Raw genomic sequence first — 22955 nt, 5'->3', positions numbered from 1 at the left:
GGTCTCGCCATCTTGCTATTAGGTACTTTGAATTCTTGTTGGTCTCTGCTAAGGTATCTGGCTGTTGTCTTTGCCTTCAGTTAGTCACTTGGCTCTGGAATATATTTAACTGTACTTGGCTCTCTCTTTCTCCTCAGTACAAATCAGTCTGTTCCCTTGCCATTTAGACATTTTCTTGATTGGATCATCACTGACCACTCTGCTCTCCTGCTGTCTATCAGACATTGTTGCTCCCATCATAGCTAGCAAGCTGCCTTGGTGTCCTTTGTGAAAATATTTAGATAGAAGACTAAAGTGCACAAAGGTGTACAATTATTATCTTTTCAAAATATTTGTTTCACTGTCAGTGTGATTGACCGACTTTGCCGCTAGATTTCGCGTCTTTTGGCCATACCTGGCTAGCGACTGAAAACATCATTTAGCAACTTTTTGGTTGTGAAGATAAGAGGTAAAAGCAGATCTGCCTGTTGGTCTTTCCACATTTTGCCATTTGGTACTTTGCACTCTTGTTGGTCACTCCAAGGCATTTGTCCCTGCCTTCAGCTAGTCACTTGGCTCTTTTGGAATATATTTAACTGTAATTGGCTCTCTCTCTCTTTCTCCTCAGTACAAATCAGTCTGTTCCCTTGCCATTTAGACATTTTCTTGATTCGATCATCACTGACCACTCTGCTCTCCTGCTGTCTATCAGACGAATCAGTTGATTCTCTGCTCTCAATTGTCTATGCTAGTAAGCTGTTATTCTCTGCTTTGGAGTGTTGATGCTGGGTTGCTAGTTTTCTAAATCACCTCACACACTTGAAGGAAGCAGCACCGATCATAAACACACAAACAAACTCACACACACACACACACACACACACACACACACACACACACACACACACACACACACACACACACACACACACACACACACACACACACACACACACACACACATAGTTGGTTTATCTGTTGTGATAGGCAAAGAGCCAATGTGCAAAGAAAGAAGGGAAATATGGATCATAAACGTTTAAGTGGAGGAGCTAGAAAAAAAATTCAGCAAGAAAAGAAAAAAAAGGAATCAGTTTTACTTGAGAGTGTTCCAAATATCTCCAGCTTCTTCAGTACAAAGACATCTGCTGAAAGCAATTCTATAAATGCTACTGCAAATTCAGCTAAGGTTAGCAATGCACCTGAGCTAGCATGTAGCTCCCAAGATCCTGAGACCACTACAAGTGTAGACACTGAACCAAATGCTTCTGATGCTTATGATTCAACCAATTCAGCAGTAGCCAGTTGCTCGGATGAATGTGAGGTCACTGCACCTCTGGACAGCATAGAAAATGAGCTGAATCTTTCTTCAACACCATCTACAGTGACAACTCTACCTAGTGATCCCGCTAAATGGGCTGAGACCCTCACTGAGTCAATGAAGGAAGTTCTTATTCAAAGAGGTGCAAAATCATTTCACAACCGTCACAGCCATTATCCAGCTTCTGTGAGGAACAGTGGGCTAGGAGGCAAAACCCGATGCCTAAACAATGAACATTTTACTTCACACTTGCCCAATGGACAACGAGTACAAAGAGAGTGGCTGATGTACTCTCCCTCTACTGGTAATGTTTACTGCTTTGCATGCAAACTGTTTTCCCCAAAAACGCATTCTTTTGTGACAGGCTATTGTGATTGGAAACACTCAGAAAGATTTGGTGAACATGAGCGAAGTGCTGAGCACATAACCTGCATGCAAGCAGTCTTGAACCGCGCCAAAGGTGCCACAGTTGATGCAGACCTGTTCAAACAGTTTCAGGCAGAGAGCAGCTATTGGAGGCAGGTGTTACAAAGAGTTGTTGCAGTCATTAAATTCCTTGCAGAAAGGGGCCTTGCATTTAGGGGTAAAAATGAATCGTTAGGGTCTCCTCTCAATGGGAACTACCTTGGTATTCTGGAGGTCCTGGCTGAATTTGATCCCTTTCTAAAGGATCACATCAGAAAGTTTGGGCAGATGGGTCGAGGTAATACCTCATATCTGTCCTCCACCATTTGTGAGGAATTCATTGAATTGATGGGTGCAAAAACCAAACAGGCTATAGCAGATGAACTGCAAGCAAGCAAATACTACTCTATCATTGTGGATTCAACCCCAGATTTATCTCATGTGGACCAATTGACATTCATATTCCGTTTTGTTAGCAAAGAGGGCAGTGTTGTTGAACGCTTTGTGGGTTTTGAGCCCATTACTAGCCATACAGGTGAAAGTTTGGCTAACTGTGTCATGTCTGTGTTGGAAAATCTAGGGTTAGAGCTGTCAAATTGCAGGGGGCAGGCTTATGATAATGCCAGCAACATGTCAGGGAGGTATAATGGGTTGCAGGCTCACTTAAAGAAAAGCAACCCATTAATACACTATATTCCATGTGCAGCTCACTCTTTGAATTTGGTGGGAGTCAACAGCATTGACAGATGTGGAAATGAAGTCTCTAAGTATTTTGACTTGATTCAGTCTATTTACAACTTCACAACTGCATCCACACACCGATGGGACAGGGTATTTGGCAATTCCAACATAGATCTCACACTTAAAGCTTTATCCAACACGCGTTGGAGTTGCCGTGCAGAATCTACCAAAGCACTGTGGCAGAACTACAGTAAAATAAAAGCAGCACTACAGGTTATTTCCACTGATGACACAGAGAAACGAGACACACGAACTGAAGCTGACAGTCTAGTGCGGAAGCTGGATTCACTTGAGATGGCCTTCATGGCAGGCTTTTGGGACACTGTTCTGTCCAGATTTCAGGCCACAAGTCTGCAACTTCAAAAAGCAGACATGGACCTTGGTACAGCAGTTAGATTGCTGGAATCTCTGCGCACCTTTGTTCTCTCCCAAAGAGATCTATTTGATCATTTTGAGCAGAAAGCCTTAAACATGTTGGGTGGCACCCCATCTTACAGGGCTGAACGGACGAGGAAACGTAAAAAGTTTGCTGATGAATCAGCATCCCCAGATGTTGTGCTTGAGGGAAGGCAACTGTTTCAAATAGAGACATTTATTGCCTCTATTGATCAACTGAGTTCAAGCCTTAATCACCGTCTGGAGGCCTACAAACATCTGAACAATTTGTTCAGTGTCCTTTTCTCTTTGGATACAGAGTCCAATGCTTCAGTCCTTCACAAGGCCAAGATTCTCACTGAATCATACCCATCTGACCTCAATGAAAGTCTTGGACAGGAGCTTATACAGTTCAAATCTTTTATACAGCTCAACAACACTGATGAGGAGAGGACCCCTTCAGGACTGCTCAAAACAATAATACATTTTGGACTACAGCCTACGTTTCCTAATACATACATTGCGCTACAGATTTTTCTCACTCTACCGGTCAGTAACTGTGAGGGAGAACGCTCATTCTCTCTTTTGTCAAGAGTAAAAAATGAGCTGCGCACAAGAATGACTCAGAAAAGATTAAATGCGTTATCTCTAATGGCAATTGAGAGTGAGCTGACAAGAGAGTTGGACTTCAATGATGTGGTGGATGATTTTGCAAAATTGAAAGCACGAAAGAAACCCCTTGCTTAAAGGTGCACTGTGTAAGATTTTTAGGTTATTTCCAGAATTCACCCATTCACTAATGTTAGGCTACCTGTTTTCATGAATACTTACCACCACCATAAAATTCTAAGTATCCATTATGACTTGGAGAATTGCACTTTTGCCATTTCTGGGAAGTGTCACCTGGATTGTGAAGATAGGATTGACTTTAGGCAGAAGCTTGGTGCTTTCTCTGGCAAACTGAACCTCAAGCTTCATTCTCTGCAGCTTTGCATTCTTGTGCAGACTTTCATCCACAAGGAACTTTTCAACTTCCCCACTATCGTGAAGGGGCCATCAAAAGATTTCAGTGTGTCCAGCATGTCTAGTCTCTTACTCTCCTTTCTTTGAGCCATCTCTTGTTTCTCATCTGCCCTACTCTCGAATTTTGCCTTCATGAATTTACTCCAGTTGAGTTCAACCTCCCTTTTTGCTTGTGCTGCTGCCTTGAAACCTCTGAAGCTCCTGGCTCTTCTGTAAAATTATTGACCTATTGACTGCGTTCAGTGTGCCCAACTTCTTCAGTTTGTAGTCCACCTTGCCACATTGTCTCTCCATCCCAATGTTGTGCACAGGGGTGCCATCAATGTTACTAGCCTGTTCACTGACAGGGTCCATTGGGAAGGTCTCCTCATCCATCCTCTGCCTGGCCAGGACAGTCTTCAGATGGGGCAGCATGAGATCTGTCAGCTGCTTCACTTCATCCAAGTATTCGGCAGCCACGTCTGACACTGAGTTCAGGACATGTCCAGTGCCTGTCCAGCCACTATAGCATTCTTGGAAATGGGCTATCTTGACCTGCATGCAGCCCTTGTACCATGAACTGGCCTACACCTTTCTTTGTGGTGCTCTCCGATGCATGTTATCATTTTACCTTTCTCTTTCTCCTCAAGCTTAACCACAAATAGATACAGACTTTGAGCCTCAATTTGCTGCACAGCTGCCGTTATGCCAATGTGTTTTCCTAAGATATTATTTTATTTTTAATGATAGAAGGGAGGAAAAGGGGGCAAAAATCATGTCCGATTTAGTTTTTTGGGTGGGTTGGGGGGTTTATTTCATGATAGCTACCAACTTCCAATACATAATATCTCTCAAATGACCCAATGCACCATCACTGAAGTGGGCGTAATCATTTTCAAAAATGTTTATTTTTAGGCCATTTATCCCCTCCCCCTGTGTCTGTGTGAAACCTGTGCTTGTCAGTGTCTGTGTGGTATACCTAATAGTGTGTGTGCAGTATGTGCACTCTTCTGTACAGTACAGTGTGCATGTCTGTTCACAGTATACAGTATTTCTTGCATAGTGCGTGCGTGTGTGTGCGCCCACACGCGCGGGGGGTTGAGGGGCCAAGACCATGTCAGGCCCAGGGGGCCAAAATTTCTTAATCCGCCCCTGTGCTCCCCACAAGTACATTGACACTGACTTCCACGTACTGGATGAGGTGCTCGCCGTTCATCTTTCCAGTGGCTGGATCGCAGTCGGGTGTTTTCCTCTGCCATTCATTTCATTTCTATCCTCATTTCCCTCATATCTGCCGTAAGTCTGTCCATAGTCCTATACAACCCACCGCCATCATCAGATATGGAGTGCACCATGGCCGCTGTACCGCTTTCAGTGGGAGGTGGGCGTACCTGTGTGCTGACATAGTCCATCTTTAGGGCCTCTCTGGCCATCTCACACCGGCCAGCGATGATCAGGGCCTCGCTCCCTGCTCATGACATTTAGCTCTCAGAGCTGGGTCGAGTCCAGCCAAAAATCTGCAAAATTTCTCCTCTTTCTGGGCTATATCACCGTAGCCTGGAAATGCTTCTTGAACTAGCTTGCTTATGTCTGCTGCGTATACTTCCAGACTCTCTCCGAGAGCACGTAGGCGGGCAGAGATGTTTGCTCTGAAACAGTCTAGGAAACGTTTTTGTCCGAAAGCCTCCTGCTATTTCTCTTTCACCTGATCGTAGTCCACCTGAACAGCAGCTGGAAAGCTATCCCATAGAAGAAAAGCAGCCTTTGTCAGCCGCGTGGGTAAAATCCTCACCAGTTCATAATCAAAGCTACTGCCCGTGCCTCCAACCAGCGCCTTCACTGCTACTTCATATTGCCTGGCCCAGCAGGGGAAACTTTGTTTTTCCTCACCGGAAAATGGCTGTGGGAGCTCAATTTTTACATTGCTGGCGAACGATCTGTCTCCACGTTGCTCTCTGTAGCTATAGTCCAGCGGGTCCTCGCTTTTATTCCACATTGCAGCAGCAAGATGAAATAAGTCTTCGTGCTTCCTGACAAGACGACGCTCCGCCGTTGCTAGCTGCGGCTAACTATGAAGCTAACTGATTCTCAGAACTTTGCAGTAATTAAACGTCTTTCTTTTGCGGGACCTAAATCCCACCGCTGCCACCAATGTAACCGAGGGTTTATAAATATCGCCTATACTGTATAAAACTCCAAAATAACAAACACGGAGGCTCCAGTTCACACGAGGACCACTTTATTTTTCTCCCCTCCAAAAACCCCCGCTTCACACAACATGACCCCACTTCCGCTCTAGGCGCCTTCCAAATAAAAGCTCAAAGCATATACTGTAAAACAGCTTATAACAGGAACTTAACATCATAAAGAGGCATGCCCATAAAAATAGGTTACATTATCTTCCTTGCTAAAAGTACCACAGCGTAAAGACACGCTTGACTTCCCTTGTCCGTTCCCTATTCGGGTACGCGGAAACAACAGGTAGGAACCAAATTACGGGACTGTATAAAATAAAATAAATCACAATACACCAAATGTGTTACCTGAAAATAATAGTAATGTGACCCGTTAATATGTACATAGAATTCGTGCCTAACACAAATGACTTTCCATACATAAATAAGAATAACATACCAAATCAAATGTTACACTATGCTCAATCTGCTTGACCATCGTGTGAATTAAGATAAACGGATGTGACGTCACATGCAACATAGCATATTAATAGCCCCCTTATTAAGTTAAAGTAGGGCCTGTGAGAAAAAAAACTGTACTATATTATTGTAAAAAGCTCCTGAGCAAATCTTTTTTTGCCTTCACTTAAGTGTGATATCTGCGTAGGGGTTTCTGTAGACGTCCGTCCTCGTGTCACGTCTTAGTAATTTGTGCAGGGCTCCAAAATCCCAATACATTTTAACCAGGCACACGGGTAACGTAATATCCCCACTTTTACTTTGAAAAAGTAAAAAAAGTCAGAAGAGGAAACTAAACTTCCGTTTTGATCTGTTTTTGTTTACTGGGGATTTTAATTTTTAAGTTTAGAAAAACGATACCACAGTTGTGTTTTTATTTACAGTAAAATGTTGGCAACTGAGCTACCAGTTATTGTTGTTTTTTTCATTTATGTAGTTTTTATGACAAAGGGGGAGACGAGCCTGAAGGTAAACGTGTACAAAATAATAATTCATATAACAAAAAAGAAAAAGAAAAAAAAAAGAGTACGACGGTTTAATGGTGCAAGAAAACAGGGCTGAGGTCCTGAGGTCCCAGCTGATATCCATTCCCGCTGATGAGGCCCAACCAGCTGCAGGTGCGGAACCTGCAAACACACACAAGGGAGAGAGAGAAACTGCGGCCAAGATCTCAACCCCTCATACGAGACTCCCACCAGGCCTGGGCCGTAACTCATTTGACGGGTAACTTGCTTTCAAAATGAAGCCAATATTTACACAGTATATATGTGTGTGTGTGTGTGTGTGTGTGTGTGTGCGTGTGTGTGTGTTTACTTCTTTGACGACCTCTTTAAAGTGTTGCATTTAATCAGCTAAAAGTTAAACATGGTTATGTGTGGAGGGTTTTGCATTTTCCCATCATGCCTAGGAATGGATTTAAATGGGTGTAATGTTTTGTTATGGTGATGGGACAGTTTTTTTTATAACATCCACAAATTTCAGTGAGCAGTTTGTGTTTTGTGTGTTGACTTTTTTTTTTCCTGCCCCATGACTAGGATAGGTTGTCCGGATTGGGTCATACAAGTGAATTATGTGCTCATATTATCAAAAAAGTACACAAATCATAAAAAACTGTACCACTGTTTTTACGTAAAAATCTTGGTGAGTGAGCTGCCATAAAAAAAAAAAGTGCCGTATAATCTATGCATTACAGTGCATCACTATAAATTGAAAAACTGTCTCACTGTTATTTTTACTGCAAAATCTACAATTACTGTTTTCACAGTGCCTTACTGTAAATGGAAACATGGTAACAGTGATGATATGTATTCAACTTGGTAGCCACCCCGGCCAAACAAAATGACACAACGAGCCAAATTGCCCATTTTGGGCATCTCTGATCTGGAGATTCAAGCATTGAATAAAAAAAAATATACACTATCTGACTTATGGGAACCTTTTCGGGACTTGAGGAGAGCCCTAAAGGTAAAAAAATATATATAAAAATGGCCCCCGCATGCTTTAATTTTTCAGTGTGCGGACCTCAGCTCCGAGCGCTTCGTCACAAAACAAGTCCGACGTCGTCACTTTTTAAAGACCACTCGGCACGTCTTGTCCGAAACATTTTCCTCTTTTTATTCCAAGAAAAAAAATATTTTCATCCCAAGCGATGAAATAAAACAAACTTATATTATTAATAATAATAACAACAATAATCAATCATCAAGAGGATAAGTATGACAATTCTCTACGTTTTTTTTTTCCCCGTTTTTTTCGTTTGTCGCTTTTGTCTCCATGGCGATATTGGTCGTGATCAAACATGCTGCTAAGAAGTCTGTGGCGATGATGATGATGATGATGGCGGTAAGAAGAGGAAGAGCTAGATGTTATATTAAAAAAAAAAAAAAAAAAAAAAAAAGTCTCAAAGCGGACGATGGAACGTAAACACACTGGCTGAAGACAGGAAGTACTTCTCAATTGTACGACAGTAAGACTTCAGGCGTTAGCGTTGACAACATGCTAACATAGCATGTGGCGTCGTACTCGCCGCTGTCTTTTCTTTTGGGTTAGCCTCACTCGCACGCCATTGTGCTGCGTGGTCGATAGCGATTAGCACTGAAGGCCGCCAGGATGACCTCAACGAGCCCGTAAGCACAGTGCTAACGCTAACTCTGTAAAAAGTATTTCCACATTTTTACGAAGGCGTTCGATCGTTTCGCGCGGACATTTTAACCTGGTATGAAGTTCCCTTTGTCCCGGCTAACTGCTAGCGGCTAATGCCGCGGAAACGTGTGTGAATATAGCGCTTTCACTGCACATGTGCAAACCAGAATAAATAAATATGATTGAAGGCGAGGTCATGTGACCACACCCATCACGGACGCAACGTGTGACGCGTATTCGCCGACGGAGCGGCTCCTTCGACAAAGTGATCGGCAATCGTAAATGGCGCGGTCGGCTAGCGTGGGGTTGGCGGGTGGCTCGTAAAACCAAGACAAGCTGGGAGGATCCATGATGGCGACGGAGAGAAGGAATGGAGGGACGAGGAGAGAGAGACTGCGTTTCTTTCTTTCGGGTCGATTGTATCCCTGGCGGTCTTCTGAGGGGTCGGAGGTGACGAGTGGGGTCGGGGTCATAGGTCACGCGTGCGTGTGTTGTGTCCATCAGCTGCTGTCAGGTGACGCTTCACGCTCTCGATGCTGCACGGCGCCGCCCTGATGTTTGATGCTGTCCAAATATTCCTGCTGGGACACGGCCAGGACCGACGCCAGGATCTCGTCGTCCTCCCAGTCGGTCAAACCTTCAGCGCGCGCACACACACACACACACACACACACACACACACACACACACACACACACGCACACACACACAGTTTAGATGACATGCCCACAGCGGTCACAGAAGACCTTAGATCAGGGGTGTCCAACTTTTTGACCTGCGGGCCGCATTGGGCTAAAAAATGTGTCCGAAAGCCGACTGCATGTAACATAACTATATATATATATATATATATATATATATATATATATATATATTAATATATATACACATATATATATAAAATATACACATATATATATATATATATATTTATACACATATTTATGTGTATATATATATATATATATATATACACACACACACACACACACACACACATATATAAGATATATATAGGATGTGACCTCAATATATATACATATATATGTATGTATATATATATATATATATATATATATATATATATATAGGGGTGTAACGGTACACAAAACTGCCTTAAGTTGTTGCTCAGATTAAGTAAAATGACAAAGCTTTTCTTCTACATATAAAAAGTGCAACATTAAACAGTTTCAAGTCAACTCATCATGCTTAATTTATTACAGCATTTGGGAAGCCTGTAGTTGATTTTTATTATGTAAATGTTATATTTTTATCAACATGTGATAGCGGGGACCCTGCCATTGAAAACTAGGCTGCTACATTACTAATGATTAATGTAACTATAGCTGAAAAAATAGTACAATAGCAATAGGAGAGACTATTCATCCCTGAACACCATGGAGTTCATGTAGGCTTAATGATGCACTTACATTATTATATCAACTATCAGAGACAGAAACTCTTCATTTAACATAATGTAATATATATGTATATATGCGTGTGTGTGTGTGTGTGTGTGTGTGTGTGTGTGTGTGTGTGTGTGTGTGTGTGTGTGTGTGTGTGTGTGTGTGTGTGTGTGTGTGTGTGTGTATGTATAGTGTCCCGACGGGATCACCACCTTATCGTGGTGGGGCACTTTGCGCGTCTCCATGACCCCTAAAGCTATGTCGGCTGGAGTCTTGTACTCCTGGCAGGGTTACCCAAGCCGAACAGGTCGAAGGGTAGAGTCCAGACTAAGAGTGATCCCGAAGACCTCAACCGTGGAGCAGTCAGAAGATGGTAGCAGTGAGAAGCACCACAATGGCTGTAAAAGCGGACCAAGGCTAAGGGAGCACACCCTGACAGAAAAGCAAGCTGGTGGCGGCACGCTTTGAGGCGGTTTCCCAAAAACCTGGATTCCGGCAGCTTTCTGCAGTTGTAAGGAGATGCCGGTCGTCTAGGGTCTCCCTTGCCACTGGAACCATCTTTTTACAATGAAGGCAGTGGCGTTGGGAAAAGTGCACCCCTCATGCCACTCTAAAAACCATCATTGCGCAAGTATCTTCTTTACCTGAGTTTACGACCTCAAAAGTCTGGCGGAGATGGAGCGTCCAGTAACGGGGGAAGGTTTGAATAAGCTGGAAGCTCTTAGCTGGAACTCTGCACGTCAGCGGCACAGGACAACGGTCGTTAGCAGATGGGATTGAGTGGCAGCTGTTTCCGGCAGACTCCTGTGCGTCTGAGCAGCCCCTATTTAGGGGCCTCACTGCTTAACCCAATTGGGGAAAGGCCTAGAAAAGGTGGCCTAAAGATTGCCCACTCAACAGAGTACCCGGGCAGGAAACCGCACCTGTTGGGACATTCCATTACGCGGTCGAAATACAAAGATAATACCATTTAGAATTGCAGCATGGAGCATAAGGACACTCCTGGATGCCAGTCCGGACAGACCACAGCGCAGAACAGCACTTGTTGCCAGCGAGCTAAAGCGCTACAATGTGGATGTGGCAGCACTCAGTGAAACCCGATTCCTCGAGGAAGACTCACTCAATGAAGTAGGAGAGGGTTATACATTCTTTTGGAAAGGATACTCCATGGGCGGACCACACCTTCACGGAGTTGGTTTTGCAATCAAGAACAGCCTTCTGCTCAAGCTCACAGAATCACCAGTGGGTGTCAGTGAAAGGCTCATGACTCTTCGCATCCCCCTTGCAAAATGCAGACATGTCACTTTGGTAAGTGCCTATGCACAAACTCTGCCATCCAATGATGAAGAGAAGGACTGCTTCTACCAGGCACTCGATGACATTGTCAGTCACATCCCGAGGAGTGACAAAATCATGCTGCTTGGTGATTTCAATGCAAGAGTCGGAAAGAACACGCAAAACTGTAATGGTGGGATCGGCGCCCACGGCATTGGAAAAGTCAACCCCAATGGCATGAGACTCCTTAGTCTTTGTGCAGAAAACAATCTTACCATCACAAACACCATCTTCCAACAAAAGAACAAATATAAGGCATCCTGGATGCATCCCAGGTCCAAACACTGGCACCTGATCGACTATGCGATCGTGAGGAGGGCTGACCTCAAGGACGTGCTCATTACAAGAGCTATGCGAGGGGCAGACTGCTGGACCGACCACCGCATGATTCTGACAAAGGTCAGAATGCATGTTCGGCCCCTAACACGTCACGGTGGACTAAAGAGGAAAACACTCAACTGTGCCAGACTCTCCAGCAGCAACACCCGTGACAACTTCCGTCGCTCCCTAGCTGAGAAGCTGGCAGACATTGAGCTGCTGATCACCTCAGAGTCTGGGATGGATGAGAAGTGGACCTCTCTATCCACCATCCTCTTTGACACTGCAGCCCAAGCCATTGGTTTCAAAACCAAGAAACACCAGGACTGGTTTGACCAGAATGCTGGAGAGATCTCCACCCTCCTGTACAGAATGCACAAGGCACACAGAGCCACCCTGAACAATCCACAATCCCAATTCCATAAAAAGCAATGGCAAGCCCTTCGTTCTGAGGCCCAAACAACTCTCAGAAAACTGCAAGATGAGTAATGGATCTCAAAGGCCAATGAAATCCAGTCTCACGCTGACAGATATGATATGCACAGTTTCTATGATGCAGTGAAAACCATCTACGGCCCCAAAAACTGCTCCCTGGCACCTGTTAGATCTGCTGATGGAACATCTTTAATCAAGGATCAGGCTATGATAGTGGATAGGTGGGCTGAGCATTTTAACACTGTGCTCAAGCAGCCCACCCCAGTGGACCCAACTGCCCTTGCAGAGCTCCCTGAACATCCTAGCTTGCCAGATCTCGACCTCCCCCCAACCTTCAAAGAAATCCTGCATGCAGTCAAAACCCTGAGAAACAATAAATCCCCTGGACCTGACAGCATCCCGGCTGAACTTCTCAAGGAAGGAGGCTACCTCTGTACACGGACACTGCATCTCTACATTTCCGGGGTGTGGAGACGAGAGTGTGTCCCACAACAGTGGAAAGATTCCAACATTGAGACCATCTACAAGAACAAAGGAGACTAATCCATCTGCTCCAGTAGTAGGGGTATCTCTCTGTTGGCCATTGCTGGAAAGGTCCTTGCCAAGGTCATGCTCCGCAGACTCATCCCCGCAATATCAGAACGGGTCACCCCAGAGTCGCAGTGTGGTTTTCGGAAGGACAGGGGGACAGTTGACATGATCTTTGTGACACGTCAGCTCCAAGAGAAATGCCGGGAGCAGCACAAAGACTTGTTCATTGCCTTTGTCGACCTTTCAAAGGCATTTGACAAAGCGAACAGCGACCTACTGTGGCAAGTCCTGAAGAGATTTGGGTGTCCACCCAAGTTTCTCACCATCCTTGCGCAGTTCCATTCTGGGATGATGGCCCGAGTGGTAGTGGGAAGACACAGCTCAGAGCCCTTTGGTGTGAAAACTGGAGTGAGGCAGGGCTGTGTGCTGCCTCCAGTTCTCTTCAACGTCTTCCTCGTCTGTGTCACAACACTGCTACGCAGGAGGATGGAGGAGCAGGCTGGAGTTACCATAGACTTCAGGCTTGATGGTAACCTGTTTAACATCAGGAGGCTACAGGCAACTACCAAGCTGACCTCGGAGACCATCATTGAGCTGTAATACGCCGATGACTGCCCTGGTTGCCCATACACCACAGGCTCTGCAAAACATCCTCTCGGCAGCTGTAACTGCATATACCAGAATGGGACTGACGATCAACACCCAGAAGACAGAGGTACTCTGTCAGTCCAGTGCTGACCTCCTCCAAAACCCCACAATAACCCTCACAGCAGCAGGGCAACAGCTGCTCACGGTGCCCACCTTCAAATCCCTGGGGAGCACAATGGCTGACACCTGCTCAATGGATGACGAGATCCAGAACCGCCTCAAGCAAGCATCAGCATCTTTTGGTCGTCTAAGGAGAAGGGTTTTTCAGAACAGCAACCTCAAACTCTACACCAAAGTGCTGGTCTACAGAGCAGTATGCATCACTGCATTACTGTACGGATGTGAGGCGTGGACTATTTACAGCCGCCATCTGAGAAGCCTGGAGACCTTCCATGTAAGATGTCTCCAGAAGATCCTTGGCATCACATGGAAGGACAAAGTGCCACACACAGAAGTCCTGGAGAGGGCAGGCAGCTGCAGCGTGGAGTCCATCATGACCCAACATCAACTCAGGTGGTTGGGGAATGTCATCCGAATGCCCGCCATAGACTCCCACGCAGAATCCTCTATGGTCAGTTACACATAGGCCAACGCAGTGCTGGTGGGCAGAAGAAGCGGTTCAAAGACCAAATGAAGACCACACTGAAGAGATTCCAGATCAACCCCTCTTCACTGGAGGAACTTGCTTCCTGCCGAGACCTCTGGCGCTCCCACTTCTCACAGGGAGTGGATTATATAGAGCAGGGGTCACCAACGCGGTGCCCGCGGGCACCAGGTAGCCCGTAAGGACCAGATGAGTAGCCCACTGGCCTGTTCTAAAAATAGCTCAAATAGCAGCACTGTAGCGGCGAACAGCTGTCTCGTCAGCTGATCAATCAATCAATGTTTATTTATATAGCCCTAAATCACAAGTGTCTCAAAGGGCTGCACAAGCCACAACGACATCCTCGGTGAAGAGCCCACATACGGGCAAGGAAAAACTCACCCCAGTGGGACGTCGGTTAATGACTATGAGAAACCTTGGAGAGGACCGCATATGTTTTGGAAATAAACGGAAGGTGGGAGACCGGTCGGTAGTTTACCATGAGGTCAGGATCGAGGTTAGGTCTTTTGAGCAGAGGATGAATAACCTCTTTTTTGAATGCTAGGGGAACAGTGCCGGAGGAAAGTGATAAGTTTATAATATTTAACACTGATGGACCTAATAATACAAACAGTTCCTTGATAAGTTTCCCAGGAAGTGGGTCAAGTAAACATGTTCTTTGTTTTATCCCACTTACACGCTGTAATAATTCCTCTAATGTTATTTCATCAAAAATAGAGAGACTATTTTGGAGGGCAGTGTCCGTCGTATATACAGTCGTATTAGTGTTAATAGAACCCAGTTGTAGCTGGGATGCGTTGTCTTTAATCTCCTTTCTAATGAGTACAATTTTCTTATTAAAGAAATTCATAAAATCCTCTGCCGAGTGGGTGGAGCTACTGGGAGGAGTCCCTTGTTGGGTTAGCGATGCTACTGTACTAAACAGAAATTTAGGATTGTTTTTGTTGAGGCGGATGAGATTTGAGTAGTATTTAGCTTTAGCTAAGGTAAGCATGCGTTTATAAGTTATTAAACTATCACTCCATGCTTGATGGAAAACCTCAAGTTTAGTCGCGCGCCATTTGCGTTCCAGTTTTCTACATGATAATTTATGAGCTCTAATTTCTTCTGTAAACCATGGGGTGCGCCTTTTAGGGGTCCTTTTTTGCTTTAGCGGTGCTATACTATCAATAATTTCGCGCAAGGCATCGTCAAAGTTGTTAGTGAGGTTATCAATAGAGCCGACATAATTTGGGAATGGTGCCATTACCGAAGGCAGTAGGTCAGCAAGAGTCATCGTTGTGGCAGCATTAATGTTGCGGCCGCTATAGCAGTTATTATTATTATTAGCTTGTTGACAATGAGTCAAAACTTCAAATTTTATAAGGTAATGATCGGACATTACATTAGTATATGGAAGTATCATAACTTTGGAGGTGGTGACACCCCTGACAAGCACTAGATCTATTGTATTACCGTTGCGATGCGTGGGTTCATGTATTATTTGTGTAAGACCACAGCTATCAATTATGGTTTGGAGCGCCACGCACTGAGGGTCCGATGGGGTATTCATATGGATATTAAAGTCCCCCATTATGATTATATTGTCGGCGTGCGTCACTAGATCAGCAACAAACTCTGAGAATTCACTGATAAAGTCCGAATAGGGCCCAGGGGGGCGGTAAATAACAGCCAGGTCGAGAGGTAGCGGTGTGACAGACCTCATAGTAAGCACCTCAAACGATTTATATTTATTATTTAGGTTAGGGGTAAGGTTGAAATTTTCATTGTATATTAGTGCGACACCCCTTCCCCTTTTAAGAGGACGGGCAACATGCGCATTCGTATAGTTAGGAGGAGATGCCTCATTGAGCGCAAAAAATTCGTCTGGTTTGAGCCAGGTTTCGCTAAGACCAATGACGTTAAGATTGTTGTCTCTAATGACCTCATTAACTAATAACGCCTTGGGAGACAATGATCTTATGTTTAAAAAGCCCATATTATAGGTATTGGGCTGTTTTGACGAGTTTTTGTTAAGATTATCCGTGGTAGCGATATTAACAATGTTGCGTTTATTATGCGTAGTGCACTTTAAATAGTTTCGACCATATCTAGGAATTGATATGACGGGAATTTTCTGATTGTTTGCTTGGTGCTGCAATAGACTGGACATATCATAATTTGCCACCTCAGTAGAATGCATGTCCACCTCTGACACAGACACAACAGAAAAAACCTTATGTGAATTGTGTATTATTCTAAGAGAATTGCTATGCGTACATGGATTATCCAGCCTGGCGCTGGCTAGTTCTAGCTTAACTGACTCCTCACCCGGACTAACAGACATTGTAATTGCCTGTGACCGGGCTTGCTCTAGTGTAGTCAGTCAAGTGAGACTTAAATAGTAGTCTATGTTTCTAGACAGGATGATGGCGCCTTCCTGGTTAGGGTGAAGGCCATCTCTCATCAGCAAGCCTGGTTTGCCCCAGAAAGAGGGCCAGTTATCAATAAACGTTAGTCCCTGTTGCCTACAGAAGATAGTCAGCCACTTGTTAAGCGAGACTAATCTGCTATATCTCTCATCATTGCCTCTCGCAAGCAGGGGGCCAGAGACAATTACTCGATGCCTGGACATCTTTCTGGCGAGATCACAAGTCCTGGCTATGTTTCTCTTTGTAATCTCTGACTGTCTCATTCTAGTGTCATTGGAGCCAACGTGTACAACTATATTCGCATAATTAGTGGTGCGATTAGCCTGTCGTACGTGTTTACTAGGCCTGTTGCGAGTTAGCTCCCTAAGATTAGCTTCAATGTCAGGTGCTCTGGCCCCGGGGATACACTTTATTGTGGCTGGTTTGCTAAGCTTTATGTTTCGGGTGATGGAGTCCCCTATGACTAAGGTGTGGTGCCCGGTAGACTGGGGTGTAGGACTAGCTAAAGAGCTAAATCTATTATGCGTCTCAACCGGTACACCGTAGCTTGTAGGCCGCTTAGGACTGCTACAAGCTGGGCTAGTTAGCTCGCTACAGCTAACGCTAGCAGATGTGTCCGCAACATCTAAAGTTACGAGATTACTCTGCTCTAACTGGCGGACACGGCCCTCTAGCAGAGCCAACCTCTCCGTGAGTATGGTGCAAGACGCGCAGGAAGCCATTACTCACAGTGTTTTCTGTCACAGAGTGAAGTTCCTGCTGTCCTCAGGGAAGCGAGCGGGTAACTGCGGCTGCTTGGCAACCAGCCAAACCCCACTTAATAAAATTATATTTTATTTTAGAGCACATCCACATCCCTATTCACCTAGGCAACCCCAGGAAATGTATATAATTCGGCATTATTATCAGTTTACGTTCACGCGCAGGTATAACGCGGCGCGCTCCCGTCTCGTCTGCTGGTGCGCGAGCCCGGTAATTAGACAGCTGTGTCAAATCAAGGAGTACAAAAGACGCCAGCGCAGAGTGGAGAAAGGTTTGGTTCCTTACAGATAACACAGAGTTGTGCCAAAAGTGTACCAAAACCAAAAGCTGAACGGACAGCCGGTAAGATTGCACTTTATTTCTCTTTGTGGGTGTGGCGCACCTGTTGCGCTGGTGAGATTGTGTGCATGTAGCGTGCTTAGTCTGGAGGCTAAATACACACGGTGTTTTGTGTAACTGTTGTTTAGTAAGGAAGTGTTGTGATCAGGGGCGCCGAAAAGGGGGGGTAAAGGAGACAGATTCTAGGGGCCCATGATGGAGGGGGGCCCAGAGAGGCCCCTAATGATGATGAAATTATAATACAGGGGGCCCTGTAAAGATTATTTTCATGGGGCCCAAAATCCCTAGCGGCGCCCCTGGTTGTGATTCTTTGCTTAGTTTGATAAATGTTGGAGCAGTTTGCTTCATCAGGAGGGTGAAGTCGCTCAACTTAAAGTGTTGGATTTAACTGTGTTGGATCATTGGCTGCTGGTGAGGCCATAGAAAAGGGGTATTTTTCTACCAGTAGACAGCGTTTAAGATTGAGTGTTTCACTGCTAAATTAATAATATATTTATATTGGATATGGATTTTAAATATGTATCTAAAATAGGTGGTTAATTGGTTAGGTATTTATGTATTTGCATATTGGGTTTTCTGCTGCATTTATCTATTGTGTTTCTGGTGTTAAATGTATTTTATATGTATCTTGGAGCATTTATGTTGAGACAATTTATTTAAAATCTGAATTAACTTAAAGGGAAAATATTAATCCATTTTCTTGCACTTGTTTCATTGTTAAGTATTTGATAGCCTAATTAATAATTGTAAATTATGGGATTGATAATTGATTGATTTTTTACAGCATGTTAATCTTGTGGTATTTTGTCCTTAAAGGTTTTTCACCTACTAAAGAAGCTAAAGGCTACTAAAGACAGTTAATGACAGCTAAAGAAACTAAAGTCTACTAAAGTCTACTAACACTGCTAAAGACTGCTAAAAAGACTAAAGAAGAAAAAAGAAGCTGTTGCAAACTAAAGGAAAATAAAAGGAAAAAAGTAACTACGGTCTGGTCTTTTGAGTGAAATCCAGAAGCCACATTCAGCATTGGTACATCCCTTCAAGTGTGGGATAAGCACAGTGAAAAAAGCAAAACACTTGACAAGCACTTACCAGTGAGCTGCCTCTATTTTTTAAATGTAATTTATTTACTAGCAAGCTGGTCTCGCTTTGCTCAACATTTTTAATTCTAAGAGAGACAAAACTAAAAAAAAAATTTAAAATCCAAGAAAATATTTTAAAGACTTGGTAAAGACTTTTTAAAGACTAACTGACAAAGAAACAGATAACAGATTTGGTGTCCAGTTCAAAGTGTGACATGATTTATTTAAAAATTTGAGAGTTGACTTTTGTATTTTACATGAGTTATTATGTGTACAAACATGGTGCAAAGTAATTCATGATTTGTTCGAAAATGTTACTGGCTAGCTAGTTAAAATGGGATATTGTGATTTCACAAGTCTGTCTTAGAAGTGATCATTTGAAAATGTTCAATTTGAAAAATGTGCACTTAGAGAAAATATAAAAATAAAGTGTTGCATATTGATATTTATCTGTTTCTATATATATTTATTGTGAGAAATCATTAAGATGATCAGTGTTTCCACAAAGATAAATATCATTAATTATTAATAATAACATAGAGTTAAAGGTAAATTGAGCAAATTGGCTATTTCTGGCAATTTTAAGTGTGTATCAAACTGGTAGCTCTTCGCATTAATCAGTACCCAAGAAGTAGCTCTTGGTTTTGAAAAGGTTGGTGACCCCTGATATAGAGGAACAGCGCATACAACACCGTGCAGCAAAGCGTGCAAAGAGGCATGCTCGCCAAGCCACCCCTGCTCCCCCCAGCACCTCCTTCACATGTCTGTAACCGCATCTGTGGATCCAGGATCGGACTGTTCAAACATCAGCAGACTCACAAATAAAAGAAGATGGTCATCATTGAATCGATGGACAACCATAAGCAAGTAAGCATATATATATATATATATATATATATATATATATATATATATATATATATATATATATATATATATATATATATATATATATATATATACACACACACTACCGTTCAAAAGTTTGGGGTCACCCAAACAATTTTGTGGAATAGCCTTCATTTCTAAGAACAAGAATAGACTGTCGAGTTTCAGATGAAAGTTCTCTTTTTCTGGCCATTTTGAGCGTTTAATTAACCCCACAAATGTGATGCTCCAGAAACTCAATCTGTTCAAGGGAAGGTCAGTTTTGTAGCTTCTGTAACGAGCTAAACTGTTTTCAGATGTGTGAACATGATTGCACAAGGGTTTTCTAATCATCAATTAGCCTTCTGAGCCAATGAGCAAACACATTGTACCATTAGAACACTGGAGTGATAGTTGCTGGAAATGGGCCTCTATACACCTATGGGGATATTGCACCAAAAACCAGACATTTTCAGCTAGAATAGTCATTTACCACATTAGCAATGTATAGAGTGTATTTCTTTAAACTTAAGACTAGTTTAAAGTTATCTTCATTGAAAAGTACAGTGCTTTTCCTTCAAAAATAAGGACATTTCAATATATGTTAAAGAGGTTCATTTAGCCTACTAATGTGTATTTATAAATAGTTGATTTATATAGGCTAGTAAGGTAAAGTTTTGTACCTGACAAGTTTCGGCTATCTTGCTTCTGCAGCCTTCCTCAGAGGTGTCACGTGATGTTAGTGTGACGTCATCTGTGACGTGTTATATGGATTGTTCCATCCCACCTGAGGTGGTGGGATGGCGGTGTCCCCTGGTGTGCGTCGGGGGTAGGGCGGGGCGCCCCCTGTCGTCCGGATGTCCACCAAACGGCCGGGGGCGGCCCTGCAGGACTGTGTCCCAGGTGTGGGATAGTTGGTAGGCTCCCTCGTCCCTGTTGACGTCACAGATGACGTCACACTAACATCACGTGACACCTCTGAGGAAGGCTGCAGAAGCAAGATAGCCGAAACTTGTCAGGTACAAAACTTTACCTTACTAGCCTATATAAATCAACTATTTATAAATAGACATTTCAATATGACCCGAAAACCTCCCGGAAGAAATTTTCTCCCGAAAATCTCCCGGAATTCAGCCGGAGCTGGAGGCCACGCCCCCTCCAGCTCCATGCGGACCTGGGTGGGGACAGCCCAGTCTGTTTTCACGTCCGCTTTCCCACGATATAAACAGCGTGCCTGCCCAATCACGTTATAACTGTAGAATGATCGAGGGCGAGTTCTTGGTTTCTTATTTGGGTTTATTGTTAGGCAGTTTCATTAACGTCCTCCCAGCGCGGTAACAACACACAACAACAGCAGTCACATTTCCGTCTACCGTAAAGCAGTTCGTCTGCCATAAACAGCAATGTTGTGACACTCTTAAACAGGACAATACTGCCATCTACTGGATAGCCTCCGGAACACTGAAATTCAAGTATTTCTTTTATTTATATGTATAATAAAATAAATATATATATATATATATATATATATATATATATATATATATATATATATATATATATATATATATATATATATATATATATATATATATATATATATATATATATATATATATATATATATATATATATATATATATATAGCTAGAATTCACTGAAAGTCAAGTATTTCATATATATATATATATATATATATATATACACATACTGTGTATATATATATATATGTATATATATATATACATTATATATATATATATATATATATATATATATATATATATATATACACATATATATAAATGATAAATGATAAATGGGTTATACTTGTATAGCGCTTTTCTACCTTCAAGGTACTCAAAGCGCTTTGACACTATTTCCACATTCACCCATTCACACACACATTCACACACTGATGGCGGGAGCTGCCATGCAAGGCGCTAACCAGCAGCCATCAGGAGCAAGGGTGAAGTGTCTTGCCCAAGGACACAACGGACGTGACTAGGATGGTAGAAGGTGGGGTAGAAGTAAGACTTCATACAGGCACTAATGCTTTCTATTCAACAAGGATTCAAATGGTTCAAACAATGATCTTAAATTGCATCGTATGAGGGCTATGTTTAAGTTATGTCCAGATTTTAACATTGTATTGTACTAAATATAGATTTATTCAACTGTTTGATGTTTTTATTTCAGCTGGTGAAATCCATTCTTACCAAGAAATCAGGTGGAGAATATATAAATGAATACAACCGAACTAAGTCCTTGACAGATGAGAGCAGAAGAAAATTGGTGAATATACTGGCAGCTGAGATGACGGAGAAGAATGGGTAAGTTGTTTATTGGTTTTGATTGGCACATGTGTTCTTATTTAGGTTTCAGAGTCATTTTAAATCTAAATTAAATAATAAACATTTCACTACATCTTATAAAACGTGTGTATGACAAATAAACTTGAATGGGATTTTTTTTTAAGTACATCTCCATCTAGACAGGTGAAGGAAATGTATGCACAAGGAATTGTGAACTTGTTCCCCAACCTCAGAGACCCATTTTCCAAGAATGGCTATGTGAGTTACACACTCTTAATTGTTGTTAGTTTTTATTTTGAGTCGTCCCAGAGTATGTTGTGACTAATAGTGCCTATTTTTGCAATTCTCTCAAAGGAACATTTTTATGATAGCAACAGTAGTACTGGAGAATTAAAACTATTCAGAGATGCAGTGCTAAAGAAAGACGATCATTTGGAGGTAATCCTATATTATTCCTGAAAAATGTATTGAATAGAATAGTCATATGAGCACTTATTGGTACTGTGTTTTGTAAGATAAAAACTATTATTGTCAAAGATGATGATGTATTGCTCTGTGGGAAACTGATGGAAACTGTGTGTTGAGGAGCATTACCATGCCTATAAGGTCAGGCTGCATCCACACAAAGTTGTTAAGGTTTTGGACATAAAGAAACTGCCTTACTCCAAACCATTTGATGTTGAAATGGTGTATGGAACATCATGTTCCACATTGTATGTAGTCCCATATTGCCATTTCATGCAGACCTAAGGTCACCCTTTCTGTATTATCTCCCTAAAGTTGATTGTTCTGCCTGACAAAGAAATAAAGGTAATTAAACGTATGATATTGTATTACTGTGTTTTGCACTCACTTGCTATTTACAAGACAAAGTTGGTGAGACTTAATTTGACACTGCACGAGAGTAAATCAAGTAGAATGAGCACCATTTTTTTTTTTTTTCAGAAATAGTGTGAGGTTTTATAAACACTGCAATGTTTAAAACATTTTTACTATTTACTAAATGTTTTCTTCACTGCAAGGGAGTGAATAATCAACATATTAGTGTATTATCAAACCTTATCAGAGTTATTTGAACACCAAAGCAGTGTTAATGAGCAAATACATTTAACACCACAGAAGAGTAAGTTATCAACACTACTCAAGAGTAATATTTACACTAATCAGTTAAAAAATAAGTTGAACAACACTCTACAGTGTTACAATTTTTGACTCTATTTAGTGTTCATTTAACTATAAATTTAACA

At 42.6% G+C, this 22955-nt stretch overlaps 1 protein-coding gene across 3 annotated transcripts in view; it reads right to left on the bottom strand.

The window, feature by feature from the left end:
* Positions 1–7610: 7610 nt before the first annotated feature.
* Positions 7611–22955, bottom strand: part of LOC133657333 (OTU domain-containing protein 5-A-like) — a 47149-nt gene continuing 31804 nt past the window's right edge. The window contains exon 8 of one of the 3 annotated variants that reach the window (XM_062058535.1): positions 7611–9292. In XM_062058535.1, coding sequence (XP_061914519.1) covers positions 9156–9292 — 137 coding nt within the window. In that variant the 3' untranslated portion in view covers positions 7611–9155. The remainder of the gene's footprint in view (positions 9293–22955) is intronic. The other 2 variants (XM_062058551.1, XM_062058544.1) reach the window with 2 other exon arrangements.

The sequence above is a fragment of the Entelurus aequoreus genome, linkage group LG01 (assembly GCF_033978785.1).
Source record: "Entelurus aequoreus isolate RoL-2023_Sb linkage group LG01, RoL_Eaeq_v1.1, whole genome shotgun sequence".
Taxonomy (NCBI): Eukaryota; Metazoa; Chordata; class Actinopteri; order Syngnathiformes; family Syngnathidae; genus Entelurus; species Entelurus aequoreus.
Note: the sequence above shows the minus strand (reverse complement) of the source record. Positions and strands in the feature narration are given on the sequence as shown.